This window comes from Hyperolius riggenbachi, chromosome 1, assembly GCF_040937935.1.
Source record: "Hyperolius riggenbachi isolate aHypRig1 chromosome 1, aHypRig1.pri, whole genome shotgun sequence".
NCBI classification, from domain to species: domain Eukaryota; kingdom Metazoa; phylum Chordata; class Amphibia; order Anura; family Hyperoliidae; genus Hyperolius; species Hyperolius riggenbachi.
Window position 1 is genome coordinate 518,973,129 of NC_090646.1, and position 27,232 is coordinate 519,000,360.

Here is a 27,232-nt window from a genome sequence, read left to right on the forward strand (position 1 = left end):
GCAGTCATAAATTTAATAAAGATAAGTGGTTCAATAAACAGGGACCACGCGGCAACGCTAACCCAGCAGCAGCAGACGTGATGGAACAGGAGGAGGCGCAGGAGGAGAAGGCCACGCTTTGTGAGACACAACAACCCAGGCCTTGCATGAGGACAAGAAGCGTGCGGATAGCATGCTTTGTACCGCCATGCAGTCATAAATGTAATAAAGATAAGAGGTTCCATAAACAGGGACCGGCAACGCTAACCCAGCAGCAGCAGCAGCACACGTGATGGAACAGGAGCAGGCGCAGGAGGAGAAGGCCACGCTTTGTGAGACACAACAACCCAGGCCTTGCATGAGGTACCGCCATGCAGTCATAAATGTAATAAAGATAAGTGGTTCAATAAACAGGGACCACGCGGCAACGCTAACCCAGCAGCAGCAGACGTGATGGAACAGGAGGAGGCGCAGGAGGAGAAGGCCACGCTTTGTGAGACACAACAACCCAGGCCTTGCATGAGGTACCGCCATGCAGTCATAAATGTAATAAAGATAAGTGGTTCAATAAACAGGGACCACGCGGCAACGCTAACCCAGCAGCAGCAGACGTGATGGAACAGGAGGAGGCGCAGGAGGAGAAGGCCACGCTTTGTGAGACACAACAACCCAGGCCTTGCATGAGGACAAGAAGGGTGCGGATAGCATGCTTTGTACCGCCGTGCAGTCATAAATGTAATAAAGATAAGTGGTTCAATAAACAGGGACCACGCGGCAACGCTAACCCAGCAGCAGCAGACGTGATGGAACAGGAGGAGGCGCAGGAGGAGAAGGCCACGCTTTGTGAGACACAACAACCCAGGCCTTGCATGAGGTACCGCCATGCAGTCATAAATGTAATAAAGATAAGTGGTTCAATAAACAGGGACCACGCGGCAACGCTAACCCAGCAGCAGCAGACGTGATGGAACAGGAGGAGGCGCAGGAGGAGAAGGCCACGCTTTGTGAGACACAACAACCCAGGCCTTGCATGAGGACAAGAAGGGTGCGGATAGCATGCTTTGTACCGCCATGCAGTCATAAATGTAATAAAGATAAGTGGTTCAATAAACAGGGACCACGCGGCAACGCTAACCCAGCAGCAGCAGACGTGATGGAACAGGAGGAGGCGCAGGAGGAGAAGGCCACGCTTTGTGAGACACAACAACCCAGGCCTTGCATGAGGACAAGAAGCGTGCGGATAGCATGCTTTGTACCGCCATGCAGTCATAAATGTAATAAAGATAAGTGGTTCAATAAACAGGGACCACGCGGCAACGCTAACCCAGCAGCAGCAGACGTGATGGAACAGGAGGAGGCGCAGGAGGAGAAGGCCACGCTTTGTGAGACACAACAACCCAGGCCTTGCATGAGGACAAGAAGCGTGCGGATAGCATGCTTTGTACCGCCATGCAGTCATAAATGTAATAAAGATAAGTGGTTCAATAAACAGGGACCGGCAACGCTAACCCAGCAGCAGCAGCAGCACACGTGATGGAACAGGAGCAGGCGCAGGAGGAGAAGGCCATGCTTTTTGAGACACAACAACCCAGGCCTTGCATGAGGACAAAAAGCGTGCGGATATAGCAGCAATGCTTTTTGCCGCCATGTAGTCATAAATGTAATACAGATGAGAGGTTCAATAAACAGGGACCGGTAACGCTACACCATCCCAGATGTTCATTGGTCATGTTACTTGGTTGGGGTCCTGGAGTGTTGCGTAGTCGTTTCCAATCCAGGATTGATTCATTTTAATTTGAGTCAGACGGTCTGCATTTTCTGTGGAGAGGCGGATACGCCGATCTGTGACGATGCCTCCGGCAGCACTGAAACAGCGTTCCGACATAACGCTGGCTGCCGGGCAAGCCAGCACCTCTATTGCGTACATTGCCAGTTCGTGCCAGGTGTCTAGCTTCGATACCCAATAGTTGAAGGGTGCAGATGGATTGTTCGACACAGCTACGTCATCTGACATGTAGTCCTTGACCATCTTCTCCAGGCGATCGGTGTTGGAGGTGGATCTGCACGCTTCCTGTTCAGTGGGCTGCTGCTGCATGGGTGTCAGAAAATTTTCCCACTCCAAGGACACTGCCGATACCGTTCCCTTTTGGGCACTAGCTGCGGCTTGCGTTGTTTGCTGCCCTCCTGGTCGTCCTGGGTTTGCGGAAGTCAGTCTGTCGGCGTACAACTGGCTAGAGGAGGGGGAGGATGTCAATCTCCTCTCTAAAGTCTCCACAAGGGCCTGCTGGTATTCTTCCATTTTGACCTGTCTGACTCTTTCTTCAAGCAGTTTTGGAACATTGTGTTTGTACCGTGGATCCAGAAGGGTATAAACCCAGTAATTGGTGTTGTCCAGAATGCGCACAATGCGTGGGTCGCGTTCAATGCAGTCTAGCATGAATTGAGCCATGTGTGCAAGAGTCCTACCAGAATCCTCATCATCCTCTTGTGAGCGTTGTGATAGTTGTTGTGATGCATCATAGTCGTCACCTTCCTCCTGGTCTGCTTCTGCTGACCATTCGCGCTGAATTGTGGAAGTCCAACGTGCACCGCTCTGGCCCTCGTCAGTGGTGGCATGAAATTCCTGCTCCAACTCCAGCTGTTCCTCCTCCTCTTCTTCGTCATAGCTGCTGGGGCCAGCGTTCCCTGAGGCGGATGGCCTGATGTTGGTACCATCACGCTGATCGTTTTCTCCTTCAGATTCCCCCAGTTGCATCATGACAGCTGTTTCCTTGATTTTCAACATTGACCTCTTCAGTAAACACAGCAGTGGTATGGTAATGCTGACTGAAGAGTTGTCACTGCTCACAAGCAACGTGGATTGCTCAAAATTTTGGAGGACTTGGCAGAGGTCCAACATGTTGGCCCAATCGGATCCACAGAAGCTTGGCAGCTGGCCGGATGCGCCTCGGTACTGCGCCGTCATGTACTGGACCACTGCACTCTTCTGCTCACAAAAGCGTGCTAGCATGTGCAGCGTAGAATTCCAGCGCGTAGGGACATCACACAGCAAGCGATGGTGGGGGAGATTGAAGCGCTCCTGCATCTTGGCGAGTGCCCCCGAAGCAGTACTGGAATTTCTACAATGTTTGGCCACTCGACGCACCTTCAACAGAAGATCGGCCACGCCTGGGTATGTCCTCAGGAACCGCTGAACTACTAGGTTCATCACGTGCGCCAGGCAAGGGATGTGTGTCAGCTTAGCCAACCTTAAAGCGCGAATGAGATTACTCCCATTATCACACACAACCATGCCCGGTTTCAAGTCCAGCGGTGCCAGCCACAAATCCGTCTGTTCCTTTATTCCCTTCCAAATTTCCTCCCCTGTGTGCTGCTTATCCCCAAGGCAGATCAGCTTCAGCAACGCTTGCTGACGCATGCCAACAGCTGTGCTGCACTGCTTCCACGATCCTACTGCTGCTGGGTTAGCGTTTCCGGATTAGGTACAGCTTTGAGATGCGTTGGAGGAGAAGGAGTCAGAGAGGTAGGTGCTGCTGTTGTTATCCAGTGGGAGGGACGGCGGTGCAGCTGTTTGCGGCGTGGGCAACACCCGCGCCGTAGCAGGTGAGGAATCGCTGCCAGGCTCCACAAGGTTCACCCAGTGCGCGGTAAGGGAGATGTATCGACCCTGGCCGAACGCACTCGTCCAAGTGTCAGTGGTGAGGTGAACCTTGCAGGCAACGGCATTCTTCAAGCTTCGGGTTATTTTGCTGACCACGTGCTCATGCAACTCAGGCACTGCAGAGCGCGCAAAGTGGTAGCGGCTGGGAACCACGTAACGTGGGATGGCCACTGACTTCATGCCCTTGAAGCTGTTTGTCTCCACCACTCGATATGGCAGCATTTCGCAGGCCAGAAGCTTGGCTATGCTGGCTGTTACTGCCACGGCCCGGGGGGTCATTTGCTGGCAATTTCCTCTTGCGCTCAAACATCTCCGACACAGACAACTGAACCGTAGCGCTGCACACGGAAGGGCTGTTGGTTGTTGTGTTTGATGAACACTGGGAGACCTCAAGAGCACTACTCCGGAAAGTGACAGTGTCAGCGTCGTCTGATGTTTGTGAATGTTGTGAACCACGCAATGGCTGGGCTACTGCTGCTGCTGAGGCGGGTCTGGTGGTGAGTCTGGTGAACCCAAGGGAGGCAGTGTTGCTGGTACCCTGTCCTGCCGCGTTTGCCCACAGAGTGGGATGTTTGGATAGCATGTGGCGGCTCATGCTGGTGGTGGAGAGGTTGTTAATACTTTTCCCCCTGCTCAGGCGAGTCTTGCACACCTTGCAAATCGCCATGGTAACATCCTCAGTGCAGTCTTCAAAGAAAGCCCAGACTTTGGAGCACCTGCCTCCTTGCTGGCGATTTCTGTTTCCTCCTCTTTTGCCTCTCACTCTAACTTCCACGCTTGTGGTGCCTGAAATTGCGCGCCGCCTACCTTGTGGCACAAGGCGAACTCGTGCAGCAGTGGGTTCTTCAACAGACTCATCTGTGCTGCTGCTACGACGGCGATGTTCTCGTTCACAAATAAAATCTGGGTCTCTGTCCACATTGTCCATACCCTCCTCTTCCATCTCCTCAAACTCGTCATATGTCATTGTGGGGGGCCGCCGCCGTGGAGTAGAGCTCCCCAGAACAACCTCTGCGCAGCTCACTCCAACGTCGTCTTCCAGATCTTGTCGGCCGACCTCCTGCAATTGCAACCCCTCCTGCCCAACTTGCTCTGGGATTTGGGTTTCCGAGTCCTCCTCGGACTTGCCTTGTATTTCAGTGCGCGGTGCATTTCCCACAGTTAATGGTTGTGAATCCGGGCACAACATTTCTGGCTGTTCCTCCATTGACCTTTCATAGGTGGAAGTTTGTTGGACTGGGAATAGCTCCTGCGAATACCCCATTGTGTCCTGAGGTAATTCATAGGACTGGTTATCTGGCAGTTGTGTGCGTGGTGTCGCTGCCGGTTGTGTCAGCTTTGTGCCCACTGGCTCCTTGTAACTGGCTGAGGACTCGGACCTCGTGCGTGATGTGCTGGTGCTGCTTAACCCACTGCTGGACGCTTGAGAGGTCATCCAAGTAATTATCTAGTCCTGTTCTTTTGGATTTGTGAGGGTTGTTGTCCTGGACAACATGGGCGGTATTGAGTGGGTTTTCTTGGGTGCTCCCCTGTGGCCTGTACGTGAACCGTCAGGGGAAACACCTCTTCCCTTGCCCCTTCCTCTTTCACCGGATTTCTTCCTCATTTCACTTATCCTTACAGTACACGCTGACTGGCAGCAGTACAGTGGCAGTACAGAAATGCTATACAGTACCACTATTCCCAGCAGCGACACAGAGCACAATGCTATACAGTGGCGGGTGAGCGGTGTACTACTGTTCCCAGGCCCAGCAGACACAGAGTGGAAGTAAACACAATGCTATATAGTCTGGCTGAGCGGTGTACACAGAGTGGCAGTACACACAATGCTATATAGTCTGGCTAAGCCGTGTACACAGAGTGTCAGAAAACACAATGCTATATATAGCGTGGCTGAGCGAGGTGCACAGTGGCAGTACACACAATGCTTTATAGTCAGGCTGAGCCGTGTACACAGAGTGTCAGTAAACAATGGTATATAGTCTGGCTGAGCGGTGTACACAGAGTGTCAGTAAACAACTGTATATAGTCTGGCTGAGCGGTGTACACAGAGTGGCAGTAAACACAATGCTATATATAGCGTGGCTGAGCGAGGTGCACAGTGGCAGTACACACAATGCTATAGAGCCAGGCTAAGCCGTGTACACAGAGTGTCAGAAAACACAATGCTATATATAGCGTGGCTGAGCGAGGTGCACAGTGGCAGTACACACAATGCTATATTAGTCAGGCTAAGCCGTGTACACAGAGTGTCAGAAAACACAATGCTATATATAGCGTGGCTGAGCGAGGTGCACAGTGGCAGTACACACAATGCTATATATAGCGTGGCTGAGCGAGGTGCACAGTGGCAGTACACACAATGCTATATATAGCGTGGCTGAGCGAGGTGCACAGTGGCAGTACACACAATGCTATATATAGCGTGGCTGAGCGAGGTGCACAGTGGCAGTACACACAATGCTATATTAGTCAGGCTAGCCTAAGCCGTGTACACAGAGTGTCAGAAAACACAATGCTATATATATAGCGTGGCTGAGCGAGGTACACAGTGGCAGTAAACAATGCTATATATAGTGTGGCTGAGCGAGCGGTGTACTACTGTTCCCAGCAGCAACACACAATGACTGGGGGGGACCCTGGCTAGCGTGGCTGGAGAGCGAACTACCCTGCCTGCCTACCCAAAGCTAAACCCACAGACAAATGGCGGAGATATGACGTGGTTCGGGTATTTATTTACCCGAACCACGTGACCGTTCGGCCAATCAGAGCGCGTTCGGGCCCAAACCACGTGACCCGTTCGGCCAATCACAGCGCTAGCCGAACGTTCGGGGAACGTTCGGCCATGCGCTCTTAGTTCGGCCATGTGGCCGAACGGTTTGGCCGAGCACCGTCAGGTGTTCGGCCGAACTCGAACATCACCCGAACAGGGTGATGTTCTGCAGAACCCGAACAGTGGCGAACACTGTTCGCCCAACACTACACCCATCAATCACCTCCTGTAACCCCCTAGCACTCCTATCCATCAGATCAGGCCCAATACAACCTGTCATCTAAGAGGCCACCCTGCTTATGACCGATTCCACAAAATTCTCCCCCTCATAGACCACCTGTCATCAAAATTTGCAGATGCCTATACCCCTGAACAGTCATTTTGAGACATTTGATTTCCAGACTACTCACGGTTTTGGGCCCATAAAATGCCAGGGCAGTATAGGAACTCCACAAGTGACCCCATTTTAGAAAGACACCCCAATGTATTCTGTTAGGTGTATGACGAGTTCATAGAAGATTTTATTTTTTGTCAAAAGTTAGCGGAAATTGATTTTTATTGTTTTTTTCACAAAGTGTCATTTTTCACTAACTTGTGACAAAAAATAAAATCTTCTATGAACTCACCATACACCTAACGGAATACCTTGGGGTGTCTTCTTTCTAAGATGGGGTCACTTGTGAGGTTCCTATACTGCCCCGACATTTTAGGGGCCCTAAACCGTGAGGAGTAGTCTAGAATCCAAATGCCTCAAAATGACCTGTGAATAGGACGGTAGGCCCCTTAGCGCACCTAGGTTGCAAAAAAGTGTCACATGTGGTATCGCTGTACTCAGAAGAAGTAGTATAATGTGTTTTGGGGTGTATTTTTACACATACCCATGCTGGGTGGGAGAAATATCTCTGTAAATGGACAATTGTGTGTAAAAAAAAAAAAAAAAAAAAAAAAATCTAAAAATTGTCATTTACAGAGATATTTCTCCCACCCAGCATGGGTATGTGTAAAAATACACCACAAAACACATTATACTACTTCTCCTGAGTACGGCGGTACCACATGTGTGGCACTGTTTTGCACCCTAAGTGCACTAAGGGGCCCAAAGTCCAATGAGTACCTTTAGGATTTCACAGGTCATTTTGTGACATTTGGTTTTAAGACTACTCCTCACGGTTTGGGGTCCCTAAAATGCCAGGGCAGTATAGGAACCCCACAAATGACCCCATTTTAGAAAGAAGACACCCCAAGGTATTCCGTTAGGTGTATGGTGAGTTCATAGATTTTATTTTTTGTCACAAGTTAGCGGAAAATGACACTTTGTGAAAAAAAACAATTAAAATCAATTTCCGCTAACTTGTGACAAAAAATAAAATCTATGAACTCACCATGCCTCTCGGTGAATACTTTGGGATGTCTTCTTTCCAAAATTGGGTCATTTGGGGGGTATTTATACTATCCTGGAATTTTAGCACCTCATGAAACATGACAGGTGGTCAGAAAAGTCAGAGATGCTTCAAAATGGGAAAATTCACTTTTGGCACCATAGTTTGTAAACGCTATATCTTTTACCCAAACCAATAAATATACACTGAATGGATTTTTTTTTTTATCAAAGACATGTAGCACAATAAATTTGGACAAAAATGTATACAGAAATTTTACTTTATTTGAAAAATGTCAGCACAGAAAGTAAAAAAAATCATTTTTTTGACAAGATTCATTTCTTTTTTGATGAATATAATAAAAACTAAAACTCGCAGCAGCAATCAAATAGCACCAAAAGAAAGCTGTATTAGTGACAAGAAAAGGAGGTAAAATTCATTTATGTGGTAGGTTGTATGACCGAGCAATAAACAGTGAAAGCTGCAGTGGTCTGAATGGAGAAAAAGGCTCTGGTCCTTAAGGGGCGAAAAGACTGTGGTCCTCAAGTGGTTAATGATACATGCAGGTCACCCCTCCATATGCGATGGTGGTGAAGCTGTGAAAACACATTTTGCGGATTTGCCACTGTTTTATAAATGGGGTCATCTACCAGTCTAGCATAGCAATGCTTTTACCAGCATATTTCCCGCTGTGTGAAACATGTATTGTTTAGGACACAGGCTCTCTTTTTAATTAAAAGAAATGTCAAGGTTAAACCAGAAACCCACTGCTAGAAAAATGGATTGCAGATAGCAAAAAAAAAGCTCATTTAAGGAATTTGATGAATTGCCAGCTGAGTGGATTTGAAGTTTGTTCATCTCTTTTTAGAAGGCATAACTCTGCAGAAAGGATTACGGAGATGAGCAGCACCTGCTCTACCTTCCCTCATGAAGGAACTACAGTGTGAAAGGTGATTGCTGCAGCTCTCTGCAAGAAGGGTTAGTCATTTTAACTGTAATAAAGCAATTGCTGGCATTATACCCGTTTAACATTCAAGGAAAACTGACACCCCCTTCCCCTCCCCCACCCACAAAAAGTGCTCTAGGGAGTCCTATAGCGACTTTATTTATTTTCATTTTACATGTGGAAATAATGTCATTCGGAGTAGAACAGTTGTTTTCTGAGGGTGACGTAATTTCAGACTGGCACAAATGGTATTACAATTAATCAACTAAACACAACATCTGGCAATCCCAGAGATTAGCACGGTGAACACAGTAATGTGATTTAGTGCTCAGTAATGCTGGCAATGCGCGGTTCTCTTATCGGATTGGGCTTTGCTTGTTCGTCTTGCCAGTGGTGGTGGTGGGGGATTTACTCCAACATAAAGCTACTAATATGGCGACGATTATTCAATACAACATAAAGCAAAATGCCCTGGAGACTAGAATTCTAAATATTGCCTTCGCTTTGAAAATATACACCATGTGTCTGCAGAAAACAAGAAGTGTGTGTCTGTATAATATTTTGGTGCATCTCAATAAATCAGACTGTCATTGAGAAGTTAATTTATTTCAGTAATTCCACTCAAATAGTGAAACGTGTATATTCTATAGATCTATTACACACAGAGTGATCTATTTCAAGTGTTTATTTCTTTTCATGTGCTGATTATGGTCTACAAGCAATGAAAACCTCAAATTAAATATCTCATACGATTAGAATATTACGTAGGAGGACCAATTAAAAAAAATATTTTAATACAGAAATTACTAAGAAGTATGTCCAAGTATGCACACAATATTTGGTCGGGGCTCCTTTTGCACGAATAAGGCCCGGTTCACACTGGCAGTTAGTGCTTCCATTCCTTTTCCCCACATCTCCCCCAGACCCCCACATCCAAAGTGGATTTTGCTCTTTAGAAAGGCCTAAGCGATGCTGTAAACTCGGATGATATTTATTAAAAGTTCTCTATTTTGTGGTAGTTTGTGAAAGTTTCTAACTGTCTTGTGGATCACATTGGGCCATAATCATCTGATCATAGCATATGCCCACATGTTTTATTTTTTACATCATGAAATATTAAAGTCACATTTGTTTTGTTGTTTCTGACAAACTTCTGGCACTCTCTTCTGTGCCATAATCAGTTATTGCCTAAAAATAAATGTTTGGCATGTGATATAAAATATATTCTCTTTTAATCATTGGTAAGGAAAAGCAGCATGGGCTCATGGAAACATTCCAGAGATGTTTCATGAGAACCTCACAGATAAAGCACGCCAACATTTAATCACTCTCTTTATTGTCCATGGAAAGTTATTAAGCGATCAAACTAGGCAAAGCTGTTTAGTCTGGCAACAAGGCCAGAAGTATCTGAGGATGACTTAGTTGTGCTATTATAACAACTACATGCTGTGCTATGGATTCACTGCTTAGGAGGATGTTTTAAGGTGGACTCCAGCCAAACCATTTTTTTTATTTATTTGGAAACCTTGGTAAAGGGTTCAAACATGGTTTCTCAACCTGTTTTTTTCTGTTATGTCATGGGATAGCCGAGTTGTCATTATCAATATGTTGGATGAACCACCTACCAAGCAGTCTTCACTAGCAGACAGAGCCAGGACAAGGTCCTCTAGCGCCCATGGCTGAGACACCAAAGTGCGCCCCTCCCAACCCGGCTGTCACAAACTGATGGCTATTACAATCAGTTTGTAAGTGTTAAAAAAAACAATGATACAGTGTCAAATATAATTTTGCTGTTATTCTGGTGCTTATGCTAAGCTATTTATAAATGATAGAGAGATTAATAATGTATCAGCTACTGGATCCAAGAGTTGTGGAAATAGTCCTGTAATAAATGTGTGCTAATTGAGTCACCGCATGCAGGCCTAGTTTGTAACAGAAAAGAGGGTGGGGTAACAGAAGACAGATGGTGGGGGTAAAGGTAATTGCTTGTCCAGTATTTGTAATGAAAGTGGGAAGATGAGGGACTGTATGGAAAGAGCTTGTATAGAAGGCATGTGAAAGTGGTCTGTAGATTAGGAAATGGCAGAAAGTAGATACATACCTATAATCCTGTTTCAAGAGGAACTGTAACCAAGGATTGAACTTCATTCCAATCAGTAGCTGATACCTCCTTTCCCACAAGAAATATTTACCTTTTCTCAAAGGGGGGCTCTGTATGGGAGTCTTGTTGCATTGTGGGAAATAACAGCTATTTTCAACTACCAAAAAAAGCAGCATCTCCTTCCACAGACATCACCTGCCAGCCGTAAAGATGTCACTACCAATGATACATTTCATAATGTAAATCAGGGGGAGGAAAGATTTTACAATGGGCAAACACCGTCTAAATCATTTATAAATAATTATTGTAAAAATTAAGCACTTAAAAAAAAAGTATGTTAATTTGTTATTTTCTCTTTAACACACCAATAAAGACGAACCGTGTGATATGAACACTGCAGTTCATGCAGACCAGGAGGCACGTTTGGTCTGATGAATAGTAAATACTGTATTACAAAAGTAATGATTTCATAAGAAGCTGAAGGACTTTCCTTGCTCAGCGATTCCTCCAGCACATGGAGCTGAATGCCAGCAATTAGAAAACCTTTTCAAATGTATTGTTGCCATGTGTTAATAACATGTGGAAACCTATAACTTAATTGCTAGTGGTAATAGAGTCTGTTATTAAGGTAAATCTCTTTCTGACAGAGGCTCCTTGTGTGACTCACAAGCTACTGGCTAGTACCAGGGGTGAAACGCCTCTTCCACATCACTGTTCAGGATATAGCATGCAACTTTATAATCAGTGTCTATTATGCTAGGTACACACCATACAATGTTCTGTTAGATTTACCTGCCAGATTGATTTTTTCCAACATGTCCGATCTTAATTTAAATCGATTTTCCGATTGATTTCCTTTCACTTCTATGGAAATCAATCAGAAAATTGATTGTAATTTAGATCGGACATATTGGAAAAAATCAATCTGGCAGGTAAATCTAAGAGAAGATTGTATGGTGTGTACCTAGCATAACAGACACACGTAGAAGAGTTTCATGTATATGCTTATCAGCCATTATTCATTATTGCAATTCCTTCTTGGATGTTGCCACTGTGGAAATAATTACATTTTGTCCAGCCAACCACCTCCACAGGACTTTATGCTAGGCACACACGATGAGATTTTTCAGCCGATTTCGATCTTCTGATCGATTTTCTTATCTTTTCTTATCAATTTCCATTTACTTCTATGAGAAAACAATCAAAAAATAAGATCTGACATGACAGAAATTATCTATCGAACCATCTATCTGCCAACCTATCTTATGGTGTGTACCTAGCATAACACCCGTACTCTCCATTGGTGAAAGAGGTGGGATGAAAGTGTCCCACAGACTACCAGGCTCCCCTCAAGCAAAAAGTAATCGGGGACAATGAGTGGCCCAGGACTAGTGAGATGAGTGAGCAGGAGCAGGCTGAGGACAGGTTGCTTAGTCCACTTTAAAGTGACCTTATGGTATGATGAGGTGCGTATATAGTATGAATCCTACTTAGAACTTTTCTGCTTTCTTTTGGTTTTGAGGGTTAAACTAATGTTATGAATGCCACACTCTCCTCAGTCTGACTTAACAAGCTCCTTAACCTTCCTACCTAGTGTCCCCCACTACCCTCTAAATTGTTACCAAGGCCGCCCGGATTTACCATTAGGCACTGTAGGCATGTGCCTACAGGCGCCTGATGATGGAAAGGCGGCTCCCTCTCTCCTTCCCTATGCAGAGTACTGAGCAGAGCATAAATGAAAGGTTATGTCTGCATTCCTCTGATGAGATCTCCCTTCAGTCGGGGGCACCACTAGCTACTTAATACCGGGGGTACTTCTAGCTACATAATACTAAGGGGCAACTGTAACTACCTATGACGGGCAAGGTAAGTAAGGGAGAAGTGATAGCTGGGACAGCCAGCACACTTGAGGTGCAGTTTGGTGGGGGGTTTGTAGGTTAGTGGAGGGCTAGGTCTAGGGTGCCAGGACATCTGTGCCTATAGGCTCCTGTGATGTAAATCGGGCCTGATTGTTACTATAAGCTCACAAAAGCGGGGTCCTTCCCCTTGTGTTTCTCATTTCTACTGTACTTCCTCTGTCAAAGGAAACCTGTACCTGTGTTGCTGGGGATTTTTATACCATGCACAGACTATGTAAAATACCAGTCAAAGATTTTAGAACAACCCAAATTTTCTTGTAGCACTTTTTAGTAATAATTTCTTTTAATTCCTTTTTTGCAGCATATCTAAAAGACACCCTATTTGTCGAAACAGCACACGTTGTTTTAGGTAATACATTTTAATTAGTAATTGTATATAGTTTTCTATGTACTGAACTCAGTTTGATACGGTTTTAAGAAACTTAAAAGTTTGGGAAAACGTTTCAATTTTGTTGCATAGTACTTTATTTTTCCACTAGGTGGTGCTTACTGTTAAAAGTTACACATCGCATAGGATGTTTTCGCCTACAGAAACTGATTGGATTACTGACTGATTATTTTCTAAAAAGTGTTTTATTGGGTAACATTACAAAAAAGGGTATTGAAAATGCAAAAGTAAGATCATAACAAAAACATAACTTTAATCCATCTGTGACATGAAAATGTATATTCATTATGATGAAATTACATTGTGGTGACATATTTCACCAACAGTACTGAACTAAGCACATAAAGTGACACTTAAAAATTACTTGTCCTATCATCCATGGCTGCACCATGGGATCTCCAATGTCTCTAACTGAAGCGATGGAAAGGAATGACTACAAATCAGTAATTTGGGAATGTGCAAAACCAAAACCTATAAATTTTTGGAGATAACAACAAGCTTACCTAGGAAGACACACAAAGCAACAAACTTGCCTGTGTGCTTCACATAAAAAAGGAAGATACAGTAGCAAGAAATAAAATAGATGTCTACATGAACCAGAATCAGAATTTACCTCCATTCCTTGCCCCTAAAATTGATTAATGACTAAAATTGCTTATTTTTACAATATTCATGTATAGACTATTTAGTCAATATTTGCCCATTGTAAAATCTTTCAGCTCCCCGATTTACAGTCTGTAATTTAGCTTTAGTTCTGCAAAGTGATCTGTACAGAATGCTCGCTACTGAGAGTTCTGTGCACAGAGGGAGATACTGCTTGCTTGGTAAAGTTGGAAAAAGCTGTCATTTCCCACAATGCACTGAGGTTCACAGACAGCAAACTGTCAGGACCATTGTCGTGACAGCACACTGTGGGAGGGATTCAAAACAATATCAGCCATACAGACCCCTGGATAATCTATTTGAGAAAAGTATGGTGGGAAAGAAGGTATTGACTACTGATTGGGATAAAGTTCAATCCTTAGTTACAGTTCCTCTTTAATTGTATGAATTGGCCTCACACTATTATAGGGGCACTAGACTATGACTATGGTAGGGATTATTCAATGCCTCTGAGGGACATTCACAATTACTGTAATTCGCAGCAGGGCTGTAGAGTCTGAGTCAAGGAGTCGGAGCAATTTTGGGTACCCGGTGTCAGTGATTTTATAAACTGAGGAGTCGGGAGTTGGATGATTTTTGTACAAAATCCACAGCCCTGGTAAGTATTAGACCGAGGAGTCTGAGCCATTTTGGGAACCTTGAGTCGGTGGTTTCATAAACTGAGGAGTCGGAGGATTTTTGTACCGACTCCACAGCCCTGACTCGCAGGGATCAAAACTTAATCCCTTGAATGAATCACAGTTTGAAGCCTAGTGCTGCATAGATATGTCACTAGCCTACAGGCAAGCAATGCATTCTGTTGCTGTTGAGTGGGGAGGAGGATGACAGAGCAGCTTCGAACTGTAAGGGTAAGGAGGAAGACAATGGCATTCCAGATCTCCTGGTGACAGACTGAATATGACTGTACTTGGCTGCTCCTCTACTTCAGAGCCCCCCTCCCCCCCATACCATGGACCATGCGGGCTGGTACAGCTAAGAGTGCGAAGTCCTGTGCGACCCGAATTCCACATTCTGGTTATCCCAGCCTGCATGGGGGACAATGGATTTAAAAGGCTTGGGAGGGGGGACTTCATATCTTTTTTTTTTTTTTTTTATCTCACACTAGGAACATATAAAAAAAACAAAAACACATTTATATACATGTTGATATATTATGTAATTTTACTGCATTTAAATATAGACTTTTTACACTAACTTTAACATCGATTTTCTCAAAAACTACATGGTATTTTTGAAAAAATGTTTCCACCTGTTCCCACTGCCCTCCTTAACATACCCAGAAAATTTGGTGTTTCTAGCACATATGGGTGCTTTGCAATTAGCCGCTAAAATAGGTTTCAGCCACTTTCCCACACTCTGACATGAACTTTAAAATCTATTTTCTCCAAAACTACAAGGTCTTTTTGAATTTTTTTTTATCCTCTCGTTTCCACTCTCCTCCTTAACATACCTTGAAAATTTGGTGTTTCTAGCATGTATGGGGGCTTTGCTATTAACCGCCAAAATATGGTTCAGCCACTAAAGGCTCATACACACATCATCACAGACCAATTCTACCCCCTTCCATGTAGTAAGAGAGCCATACTCTACACAGTCTATTCTATGTGTAGGTATGGCTCTCATACTACATGAGAGCCATACCTCTCATGTAGTATGAGAGCCAATCCGGTAAGATTGGTCTGTGATCTTTCATTTTCAAAAGACTATGGTCTGATGTGTGTATGTGGCCTTACCCACACTCTGTGCATTTCAAATGGATTTTCTCCAAAACTGTCTTTTTTTCCTTTTGTAGCCACTCTTCTCCTTTCCATACCCTGCACATTTGGGGATTCTAGCTTGTATGGGGGCTTTGCTTTTAACCGTTAAAGTTAAAATTCCTTTTTAAATAACTATTTAAAAAAGCACTTGCGCATAATTCATATTTTTTGGCGACTATTTCACACTTGATCCTCCTCCACCATGCCACTGTCTGGGTTTTGGTACACTTTTTTTTTTTTTTAAGAAATTTTGTCAAAGAGATGCCCTGAAAGTTTTGTGATTCCCACACGTCGGCTGGGATGGCCATTGCTGCAAATGGACTATTGAACTGTATGCAAGGGTGCTTTGACCTGCAGCCCCAGGCGGACTCTATCTCTCTCCTTTTGCTTTGTTTTCCCTCTTTCCTAAAGGGGCCAATACACTGGTCAATTTCAGCCATTGATCGATCGATTCTGTGGAATCGATCAATCAGAAATCAATTCTATCAGAAATCAATTCTATCAAATCTATTGATCGATCGATTTGCGGCCGATTTCGATCAATTTGATCTGTCTGACAGGATGGAAAACCTAGGTCAATCTGCTGCTGGCAGTAGATCGATGGCCCATAGAGTTGCATTGGATCTAATGGTCCAATAATGCATTTAGATTGATTTCCAACAGATTTCATTCTGAAATGTATTGGAAATCTGTTCCTAGTGTGTGGCAAACATCAGATAGATTCCTTTCAGATTCGGTCTTACAGACATCTATCTGATGATCGAATCTGCTGCAAATCTGTTGCGTTTTGATGCGACGTCAAAGTCGCAACACAAATTACAACGCAATGCCCCCAAAAAGTCGCACAGCAATACTAAGTCTCTGCGATATTCACAGTGTACAAGTTGCGTTTGTGTGTAGCGTTATTAGAAAGTGCTGCATGTTGTGCGTTATACACATTATTAGCTGCGTTGGGACTGTTTGCACATGCTCAGTAATTACTTGGAAGCCTACTTTTCATTGCCTGTATGCTCTACTGTATGCGACAATCCCGGGGCAATAAGTTGCGTTGCGACTTTTTGGGGGTATTGCGTTGTAATTTGTGTTGTGACTTTAACGGCGCATCAAATCGCAACGTCCTACTGTGAAAGAGGCTTAACGCTCTCTCTCTCTCTTCCTTCTATCTATCCTCTCTCTGGCCTGGTGTACACCAAAAACCGCTTGCAGATCCGCAAAACGCTAGCGGTTTTTGAAACGCTTTTTCTTATTTTTATGAAGCGGTTTGCTGTTTTGTGTAGCAGTTTTTTGACCTTTTTTGTGTAGCAGAGTGAAAGCTGTTACTGAACAGCTTCTGTAACAAAAACGCCTGGAAAACTGCTCTGATTTAACGTTTTTCAGAGCGGTTTGCGTTTTTCCTATACTTTAAGGGCTGGTGCACACCGAGCGGCTTTTTGGGCGTTTTCAGATCCGCTTGCGGCTGCGGATCTGCTTGGTCAATGTATCTCAATGGGGTGGTGCACACCAGAGCGGCAGGCGTTTTGCAGAAACGAAAAATGCCTGGGTGAGGCATTTTTTGGATTTCGGATGCGTTTCTGCCTCAATGTTAAAGGGATACTGTAGGGGGGTCGGGGGGAAATGAGCTGAACTTACCCGGGGCTTCTAATGGTCCCCCGCAGACATCCTGTGTTGGCGCAGCCACTCCCCAATGCTCTGGCCCCGCCTCCGGTTCACTTCTGGAATTTCTGACTTTAAAGTCAGAAAACCACTGCGCCTGCGTTGCCGTGTCCTCGCTCCCGTTGATGTCACCAGGAGTGTACAGCGCAGACACAGACTATACTGGGCCTGCGCTGTGCGCTCTTGATGACATCAGCGGGATAGGAAAAACGCAAACCGCTCTGAAAAACGGCACTTCAGAGCGGTTTTGCAGGCGGTTTTGTTACAGAAGCTGTTCAGTAACAGCTTTACTGTAACAATATATGAAATCTACTATACTGAAAACCGCAGCAGCAATCCGCAAAACGCTAGTAAAACGCCTCATAAAAATAAAAAAAAGCGTTTAAAAATCTGCTAGCATTTTGCGGATCTGCTAGCGGGTTTTGGTGTGCACCAGCCCTAACACTGGAGGCAGAAACGCCTCCGACATCCAAAAAATGCTGTAGCCTGGGAGTATGCGTTTCTGCAAAACGCCTCCTGCTCTGGTGTGAACCATCCCATTGAAATACATTACCCTAGCGGATCCGCACCCGCAAGCGGATCTGAAAACGCGACAAAAGCCGCTCGGTGTGCACCAGCCCTCTCTCCTTCTCTATGGCCCAGTGCACACCAAAACCGCTAGCAGATCCGCAATACGCTTAGCGGTTTTGGGAGCTGATTTCAGAGCGATTCTAGGTATGTTTAGAGAGGTTTTCTAAACATACCTAGCGGTTTTGCGTACGTTTTTGTGTAGCAGATTACACATATTGTTACAGTAAAAGCTGTTACTGAACAGCTACTGTAACAAAAATGCCTGGCAAACCGCTCTGATCTGCCGTTTTTCAGAGCGTTTTGCGTTTTTCCTATACTTTACATTGAGGACGAAACGCTTCCGAAAACCGCAAACGCGCAGCAGGAGGCGCGTTTGCGGCTTGGCAAAAACCGCAAACCGCCGGTGTGCACCATCCCATTGCAATACATTAGACAAGTGTTTTTATAGGCGGATGCGGCCGGCGGATCGCTCCAAAAACCGCTCGGTGTGCACTGGGCCTATCTATGCTTTTCCAGGACATACTGGGGGATACCTGGAACTGCTGTAATTATTTAGTATTTATATAGCTCCGACATCTTCCGCCGTGCTGTATATAGTATACTGACTTGTCGCTTGACTCTCCCTCAGAGGAGCTCACAATCTAATCCCTACCAGTTATATATCTATGTATGTCTGTGATTTGCCACATCTCATATGACTTCTCTTTTTCACGGGTTCTCTGTATATATAACCCGCTGAAAGCCTGTTAGCAGCAGCCCACAGTATAATTTCCCCACTCCCCAGTATTGATCTCCAGCGTGGAAGAAGCGGCGTGATGAAGCTGAAGCTGCTGCGCCTCTTCAGTACGCAGCCTGCAGTGCCCCACTGCCCCCCGATTCCATGCATCACTCCCTGTTCAGATTTCCCTCTTTCTAATCACGTGGTGGTGTGACGTCATGCTGAGGTCCGGTCACATGACGGTGATGTCATTGATGGCTAGAATTTACACGTAGTGGCAGCGGCGACTGATGGTTACCTGTCAGAGCGCGGCTCGGAGGGGAGCACAGAGCGGTCGGTGTCATGAAGGTAAGAGCCGGGGGTGCATGCAGGGTCCCCAGTCTCCTCTCTGGTGCTCCGCTCGGTGTGATGGTGATCAGGGCAGGAGCTGTCATGTCACACATCGTCTGCAGATGTGATGTCATCATATTCCAGCTGCTGCACTGACCACAATGCTCTGTCACCCACCTTCCTGGGGATCATGGAGGGCTGGCCTGTCTCATTCCGACATAGCACAATTGAAGAGCTAATATTGGGGTTGAGGGTGGGCCCGTTTGGTCCAAGGGTCCCAGTGCGGTGCCAACCTCTTCATCCACTATTACTACACCACTGCAACATACAATGCTTTAGTCATATGTCTATGGACCCTGTAAAGCACTGCAGGCGATATTGGCACTAAATGAAGGCACATCCTGAATGGGGGGGGGGGGGGGGGGGATCATGGAGTGTACTAACTGACACTTATTCGTTTATTTTCTACATAGACACTGTACAGCAATGATTGCTGACTGAGTCTGCTTACTACTTTCAGAACAACATGTTGTATTTTAGGCTACATACTCATGTATACAATGATAGACATTCAGAGCATGGATTGCAATTGAAGCTACATAGGTGGGGAAGTGAAGCAGTTGCTCAGAGTGACCAATCAGAATTCTTGTCCTGAACACCTGTCAGAATGCTTGACCTGGGCACCTATCAGATGCCCCCTGGGCTTCCATCAGAATGCTTGACCTAAATGTGTATCAGAATTTTGGGCATCTGTTCCACATTGGCACTAGTTTTTCTTTAATTTTCACTGCACTGCTCTTGATAAATGTGCTCCTGTATAATTATTTGGCAGTGCTTTCATTTTCCCATGTTTGTATTTTGTTAATGCTACTTCACTTCAAGGCATGGCAGCTCTCGTTCTGCATTATAATCAGATTTGCTTCTGAAGAGACTGAGACATGCATGGAAATAGGTAAAGCGGTATTGTGGTATAAGATACCGTATATGCTGTGGCAGAGTGGAGGTGCCGCCCTCTACACAGGCTGGGAAGAGCTGGATTGTTGCTGTGTGCTTTGTTGGATAGGTGATCGGTTGCTAGGAGCCTGCAGCATGCTGGAGGTGGGAGATGCTTCTGGGGTTAGGATGTCCTATCCAGGGGTTAATAGGGGAATGCTAGACAGATGCTACAGTGTTGCAGGAATTGGTGGTGTATGGGAAGAGGGGCGGGTGGATTGACAGGAAAGGAAGAGCTATAATAGGAAATCTGAGCTGCAGAAATAGATATAGAGTGGAACATGGGAAGAAAACTGAACTAGGAAGCTGTGAGAGCCTCCTGACAAGGTCTGCTCTTTTTCTGATTACTTCCAGGGCCATATTTACAGCAAGGCACTTTTGGGGCTGGCAATCAGGATTTTTTTTTTTTGGGAACTGTCGGCGGCCGATCAGGTGCCAGCCCACTCATCATAACTTACGCCATTCCGGCAAAAGGGCTATGGAAAAATGTCTGCTGGAGCCCAGTATTGAAGTCTATTTGTCTCCAGTGATGGGCTTTGGCGGGCAATTTCCTTTAACACCTGCTCTGCTCAGCACCATGTGGGAGATTTGCAGCTGGAGCTGCAATGACGATCAGGGAGCAACGCTGGACGCCGAGAGAGGAGTCTTCTGCCAGCAGGTAAGTACATTGATTTTTCTTTCAGATATACTCTCATCCATGATATCAGGGGGATTAACTTGGAGAAGAGAAAACAAGGGGAATACTGCCTGATGTATTCTGTGGGGAACACTGCCTGATTTATTTTATGGAGGACAGTGCCTGGTGTGTTCTATGGAGACACTGCCTGATGTGTTTTACGGGGGACACTACCTGATGTATTTTATGGGGAACAGTGCCTGATGTATTTTATGGGGAACAGTGCCTGATGTATTTTATGGGGAACAGTGCCTGATGTATTTTATGGGGAACAGTGCCTGATGTATTTTATGGGGAACAGTGCCTGATGTATTTTATGCCTGATGTATTTTATGGGGAACAGTGCCTGATGTATTTTATGGGGGACGCTGTCTGATGGATTTTATGGGGGACGCTGTCTGATGGATTTTATGGGGGACGGTGCCTGATGGATTTTATGGGGGACGGTGCCTGATGGATTTTATGGGGGACGGTGCCTGATGTATTTTATGGGGGACGGTGCCTGATGTATTTTATGGGGGACGGTGCCTGATGTATTTTATGGGGGACGGTGCCTGATGTATTTTATGGGGGACGGTGCCTGATGTATTTTATGGGGGACGCTGCCTGATGGATTTTATGGGGCACGCTGCCTGGTGTATTTTATGGGGAGCACTGCCCGTCTGTATTTTATGGGGAGCACTCCTCAGTTTATGAAACCTCTGACTCCAGTTACCCAAAATGGCTTCAACTACTCAACTCCGACTCCACAGCCCTGACGCTGCCTGATGTATTTTATGCGGGACACTGCCTGGTGTATTTTATGCGGGACACTGCCTGGTGTATTTTATGCGGGACACTGCCTGGTGTATTTTATGCGGGACACTGCCTGGTGTATTTTATGCGGGACACTGCCTGGTGTATTTTATGCGGGACACTGCCTGGTGTATTTTATGCGGGACACTGCCTGGTGTATTTTATGCGGGACACTGCCTGGTGTATTTTATGCGGGACACTGCCTGGTGTATTTTTATGCGGGACACTGCCTGGTGTATTTTATGCGGGACACTGCCTGGTGTATTTTATGCGGGACACTGCCTGGTGTATTTTATGCGGGACACTGCCTGGTGTATTTTATGCGGGACACTGCCTGGTGTATTTTATGCGGGACACTGCCTGGTTTATTTTATGCGGGACACTGCCTGGTGTATTTTATGCGGGACACTGCCTGGTGTATTTTATGCGGGACACTGCCTGATGTATTTTATGCGGGACAGTGCCTGGTGTATTTTATGCGGGACAGTGCCTGATGTATTTTATGGGCAACACTGCCTGATGTATTTTATGGAGACACTGCCTGATGTATTTTATGGAGACACTGCCTGATGTATTTTATGGAGACACTGCCTGATGTATTTTATATGGGACACTGCCTGATGTATTTTATATGGGACACAGCCTGATGTATTTTATATGGGACACTGCCTGATGTATTTTATGCGAGACACTGCTTGATGTTTTGTTTTGCGGGACACTGCCTGCTGTATTTTATAGAGACACTGCCTGCTGTATTTTATAGAGACACTGCCTGCTGTATTTTATAGAGACACTGCCTGCTGTATTTTATAGAGACACTGCCTGCTGTATTTTATAGAGACACTGCCTGCTGTATTTTATAGAGACACTGCCTGCTGTATTTTATAGAGACACTGCCTGCTGTATTTTATAGAGACACTGCCTGCTGTATTTTATAGAGACACTGCCTGCTGTATTTTATAGAGACACTGCCTGCTGTATTTTATAGAGACACTGCCTGCTGTATTTTATAGAGACACTGCCTGCTGTATTTTATAGAGACACTGCCTGCTGTATTTTATAGAGACACTGCCTGCTGTATTTTATAGAGACACTGCCTGCTGTATTTTATAGAGACACTGCCTGCTGTATTTTATAGAGACACTGCCTGCTGTATTTTATAGAGACACTGCCTGCTGTATTTTATAGAGACACTGCCTGCTGTATTTTATAGAGACACTGCCTGCTGTATTTTATAGAGACACTGCCTGCTGTATTTTATAGAGACACTGCCTGCTGTATTTTATAGAGACACTGCCTGCTGTATTTTATAGAGACACTGCCTGCTGTATTTTATAGAGACACTGCCTGCTGTATTTTATAGAGACACTGCCTGCTGTATTTTATAGAGACACTGCCTGCTGTATTTTATAGAGACACTGCCTGCTGTATTTTATAGAGACACTGCCTGCTGTATTTTATAGAGACACTGCCTGCTGTATTTTATAGAGACACTGCCTGCTGTATTTTATAGAGACACTGCCTGCTGTATTTTATAGAGACACTGCCTGCTGTATTTTATAGAGACACTACACTGCCTGCTGTATTTTATAGAGACACTACACTGCCTGCTGTATTTTATAGAGACACTACACTGCCTGCTGTATTTTATAGAGACACTGCCTGCTGTATTTTATAGAGACACTGCCTGCTGTATTTTATAGAGACACTGCCTGCTGTATTTTATAGAGACACTGCCTGCTGTATTTTATGGGGACACTGCCTGCTGTATTTTATGGGGACACTGCCTGCTGTATTTTATGGGGACACTGCCTGCTGTATTTTATGGGGACACTGCCTGCTGTATTTTATGGGGACACTGCCTGCTGTATTTTATGGGGACACTGCCTGCTGTATTTTATGGGGACACTGCCTGCTGTATTTTATGGGGACACTGCCTGATGTATTTTAGGGGGACACTGCCTGATGTATTTTAGGGGGACACTGCCTGATGTATTTTAGGGGGACACTGCCTGATGTATTTTATGGGGACACTGCCTGATGTATTTTATGGGGACACTGACTGATGTATTTTATGGGGACACTGACTGATGTATTTTATGGGGACACTGACTGATATATTTTATGGGGGAATGCTGCCCAACGTATTTTATGGGGGAATGTTGCCTAGTGTATTTTATGGGGGGACGCTGCTTAGTGTGTTTTATGGGGCAAATGCTGCCTAATGTATTTTATTGGGGAACTCTGCCTAATGTATTTTATTGGGGAACTCTGCCTAATGTATTTTATTGGGGAACTCTGCCTAATGTATTTCATTGGGGATCTCTGCCTAATGTATTTTATTGGGGAACTCTGCCTAATGTATTTTATTGGGGAACTCTGCCTAATGTATTTTATAGGGGAACCCTGCCTAATATACTTTATGGTGGAAATGTTGCTTCATATGTTTTTATGTACATTTTTGGGGGAAATTATGCCAATTACGATATGTTTATTTTAGAAGGAACACAGCAAGATGTGTACTTTGTGGAAATGCTGCCACATTATGTGTATTTCGCGAGAACACTGAAGAATTATGTGTATTTTGTGTGAAACTTGGCTGCATTATATGTATTTTGTCACTGACTCATTATGTGTATTCTGAAGGAAACACTGCTGTATTCTGTGTATTTTAGGAGAAATGCTGCCGTATTTTGTTAGTAACTCTGCCATGTTATGTGTATTTTGTATGAAATGCCTTAAGGGAATTGCTGCCACATTGGGCTCTACTCACAATGGCCAGTCCGGTAAAATCATTTTGGATGGTAAAATACCTGCTGCGATATTTTACACTTTTTTTCCAAATTCACTAAAGTTTTCCCACGAGGCAGAAGTTCGATAATTTACCAAACAAACGTGCCTCAATTCACTAAGCCCTGCTCGGTAAGTGTCACTTACTAGCATGTAGCAGGGTCCAATGCAGTCTGTCATGTGCTGCAGCCACCAGGGGGAGCTCTTCTGCATGCTAGAATACAGATTTACACATCTAAAGGGATACAGGAAAACCCTCCGAATTATCAGCTTCTCCTCTGCTTTGATACAGTGAAAGACCCACCCGATACCCCGTCGCATCAAATCAGTGAGAAGCAGGCTGTGTGGCTCTCCCTATTGGCTGCCTGTCTCTCCCCAAAGACTGTCTGTGACATCCACTGCACAGAGACAGCATGGGGAGAGCCAGTTATCGGCTGCTGTGAGCTGGAGAAAAATACCGAACACTTTTGGCCGGTAATCGAAATGCGGAAACCTTCGTGAATTGACATTTCCTGAGGTAATTGCCTCACTAGTCGGGAACTGTGATTTTCTATGTGGTGATAGGTTTAGTGAATTGTATTTTGGGAAGGCGATCGGTAAAATCAGACATTTTGAGCATTACCGAATGCGGTAATGCTTTGTGAATAGAGCCCATTGTGTATTTTGGGGCAAAATTGCACATTATGTGTATTTTTTAGGGAAATGCTGCAAAATTATGTGTATTTTGGGGCACACTGTTTTTAACTATTGCCCATGCTGGGACTCGCTCAAATTTCTCTGGCAGCTTACATCAAACTGCACCAATAGCAAAATTATATAGCACTGACGTCTTCTGCAGTGCTTTACAGAGTTACGGTAATTGTCATGTCACTGACTGTCCTCTGAGGATCTCCCAATCTTAATACTGCCATAGTCCATAATCTAATGTCCTACCTTATTACTATTATTGTTGTTATTATTTATATAGCACTGCTATCTTCTGCAGCACCCTACAGAGTATATAGTCATGTCACTGACTGTCCTCTGAGGATCTCACAATCTAATCCTGCCATAGTGCCTACCATAGTATTATCTATTGATATAGCACTGACATTTTCTGCAGCACTTTTCAGAATACATAGTCATGTCACTGACCATCCTCAGAAGAGCTCACAATCTAATATCTACCACAATTTTGTGGGAGAGAACACTGGTAAATGTGTTTTTATGATGGGAACATTTCCTACTTACTTGTTTGAGGGTCACTTTACTCTTATGTGGGGAGGAAACACAGACCCCACTGACTTTGTGACCGGTTGCACTCTTATTAGGAAATTTTCATAGGCCACACCCACTGCAGGTTATGGGTATGCCCATTGCATTTTGTGGCCAAGCCCCCTTTCCTGTGGTGCGTGTTGTGCACCACCAATGTCCTTGCGGGGAGATGTTTGTTTCATCATACGTAGGTCTAAGGTGCTTAGCGCAGCATGAAACCTATATACAGCCCTGTTCATTGCTGTTTATCAGCATAGGTAGGACGGATGAGGGGAAGATAGGTCACATTGGGGGTAAGGCCCCGTTCACACTTGCGTTTTGGCAAGTAAACTGATCGGATCCTGACCTGATCCTGATCAGAACCGTACGGTTCCGATCCGGATCCGGTCCGTTTGTATCAGGCATGCATCAGGCTGCCATCCGGATCCGTGGGCAAAAAATAGTTAAATATAAATAAAAAAATGTTCGGGTCAGCAGAAGGTGCACCTGGTGCACATGTACAATCAGGTTCCTCCGCTGTAGGCATCACCTCCACCTCCGATATTCTGCCAAACAGCTCCAGCACGTCTTTCACTGCTGCTCCACTCCAGACATGCTTGGCCCATGTGTCCCCATCCGAAATGGCCGCTTGGATACGCATAGGAAGTGGGGTAGAACGTCAGGTTTTTGTAGGCAGTGTGTTCTGTGCCTTCCGTTTCCCATTGGTTTCTGTGTTCCTGATGGTGCTGTCAGGCTCAGGTCAGATGTGTGGGCCGGAGATCCGGACACAAAAAATAGCGCATGTTGGAAAAGAGTCTGGATCCGGTCCGGCTCCGTACTGTACGGAACGTACGTATGTGAACGTCCGCATAGCCTTTGCATTGCTATGCGGAACGTACGTTCCGTTTGTACAATATGCGGTCCAGATCAGATCCGGAAAATCCGGATAGCGAACGCTAATGTGAACCGGGCCTAAGGCCCTGTTCACACTTGCGTTTTTGGGAAAACCGGACCAGATGTCTGGACCGGACCGTACCGGACCCGTGCGGTTCCTATCCGGATCCGGTCCGTTTGCATACGTTTTCAATCAGGTATGAATATGGCTGCGATCCGGATCCGTTTTTTTAAAAGAGATAACACACTATATAAATACCTGGGGTCTGGGAGGTCAGCAGAAGCTGCACCTGTAGAATCAGGTCCTCCGCTGTGTCGGGCCTCACCTCCACGTCCGACATACTGCCAAACAGCTCCAGCACAAAGTCACTGCTGCTCCACTCCAGAAATGCTGTGCCCATGTGTCCCCATCCAAAATGGCCGCTAGAAAAAGCATAGGAAGTGGGGTAGAACATCCTGTTTTTATAGCCAGTGTGTTCTGTGCTTTCCGTTTCCCATTGGTTTCTATTGCCGGACGGTGCAGTCAGGCTCCGGTCCGGGTGCGTCGGCCAGATGATCCGGACCTTAAAAATAGCACATGTTGGAAAAGTGTCTGGAGACCGGATCCGGTCCTGCTCCGGTCCGTACGGAACGGACGCGTGTATACGGTAGCATAGACTTTGCATTGCTATGCCGAACGTCCGTTCCGTTTGCACAGTATACGGTCCGGATCCGGCCCGGCGAATCCGGACAGCGAACGCTAATGTGAACCGGGCCTACCAGATAAGGGCTAGATACTAGGCCACATTGGGTAGAGGTAGGACAGATTATGGGTGGATAAGTGACTGGAATATTGGGCTTGAGCTGTGGGTTAGGGTTAGGTTTAGTTGTAGTAAAACATAGGTAATAATTACCAATGTTTTACTATGCTTATAACTACTGTAAATATATTTTCGTTTCCATTGTTATAGACAATTTTTTGCAGTTTTGGCTTCACTCTGTACTTTTTTTTTTTTTAATTACCGCAATTTTAAC

The 27,232-nt window shown here is 45.2% G+C and overlaps 1 protein-coding gene across 5 annotated transcripts in view; it reads left to right on the forward strand.

Moving 5' to 3' along the window:
- Nucleotides 1-18,738: 18,738 nt before the first annotated feature.
- Nucleotides 18,739-27,232, forward strand: part of CAMKK2 (calcium/calmodulin dependent protein kinase kinase 2) — a 130,496-nt gene continuing 122,002 nt past the window's right edge. For 2 of the 5 annotated variants that reach the window (XM_068245148.1, XM_068245139.1), the window contains exon 1: nucleotides 18,739-18,855. In XM_068245148.1, the coding sequence (XP_068101249.1) occupies nucleotides 18,798-18,855 (58 nt within the window). In that variant the 5' untranslated portion in view covers nucleotides 18,739-18,797. Of the gene's footprint in view, nucleotides 18,856-20,393; nucleotides 20,489-27,232 lie in introns of those variants that run through there. The other 3 variants (XM_068245159.1, XM_068245198.1, XM_068245168.1) reach the window with 3 other exon arrangements.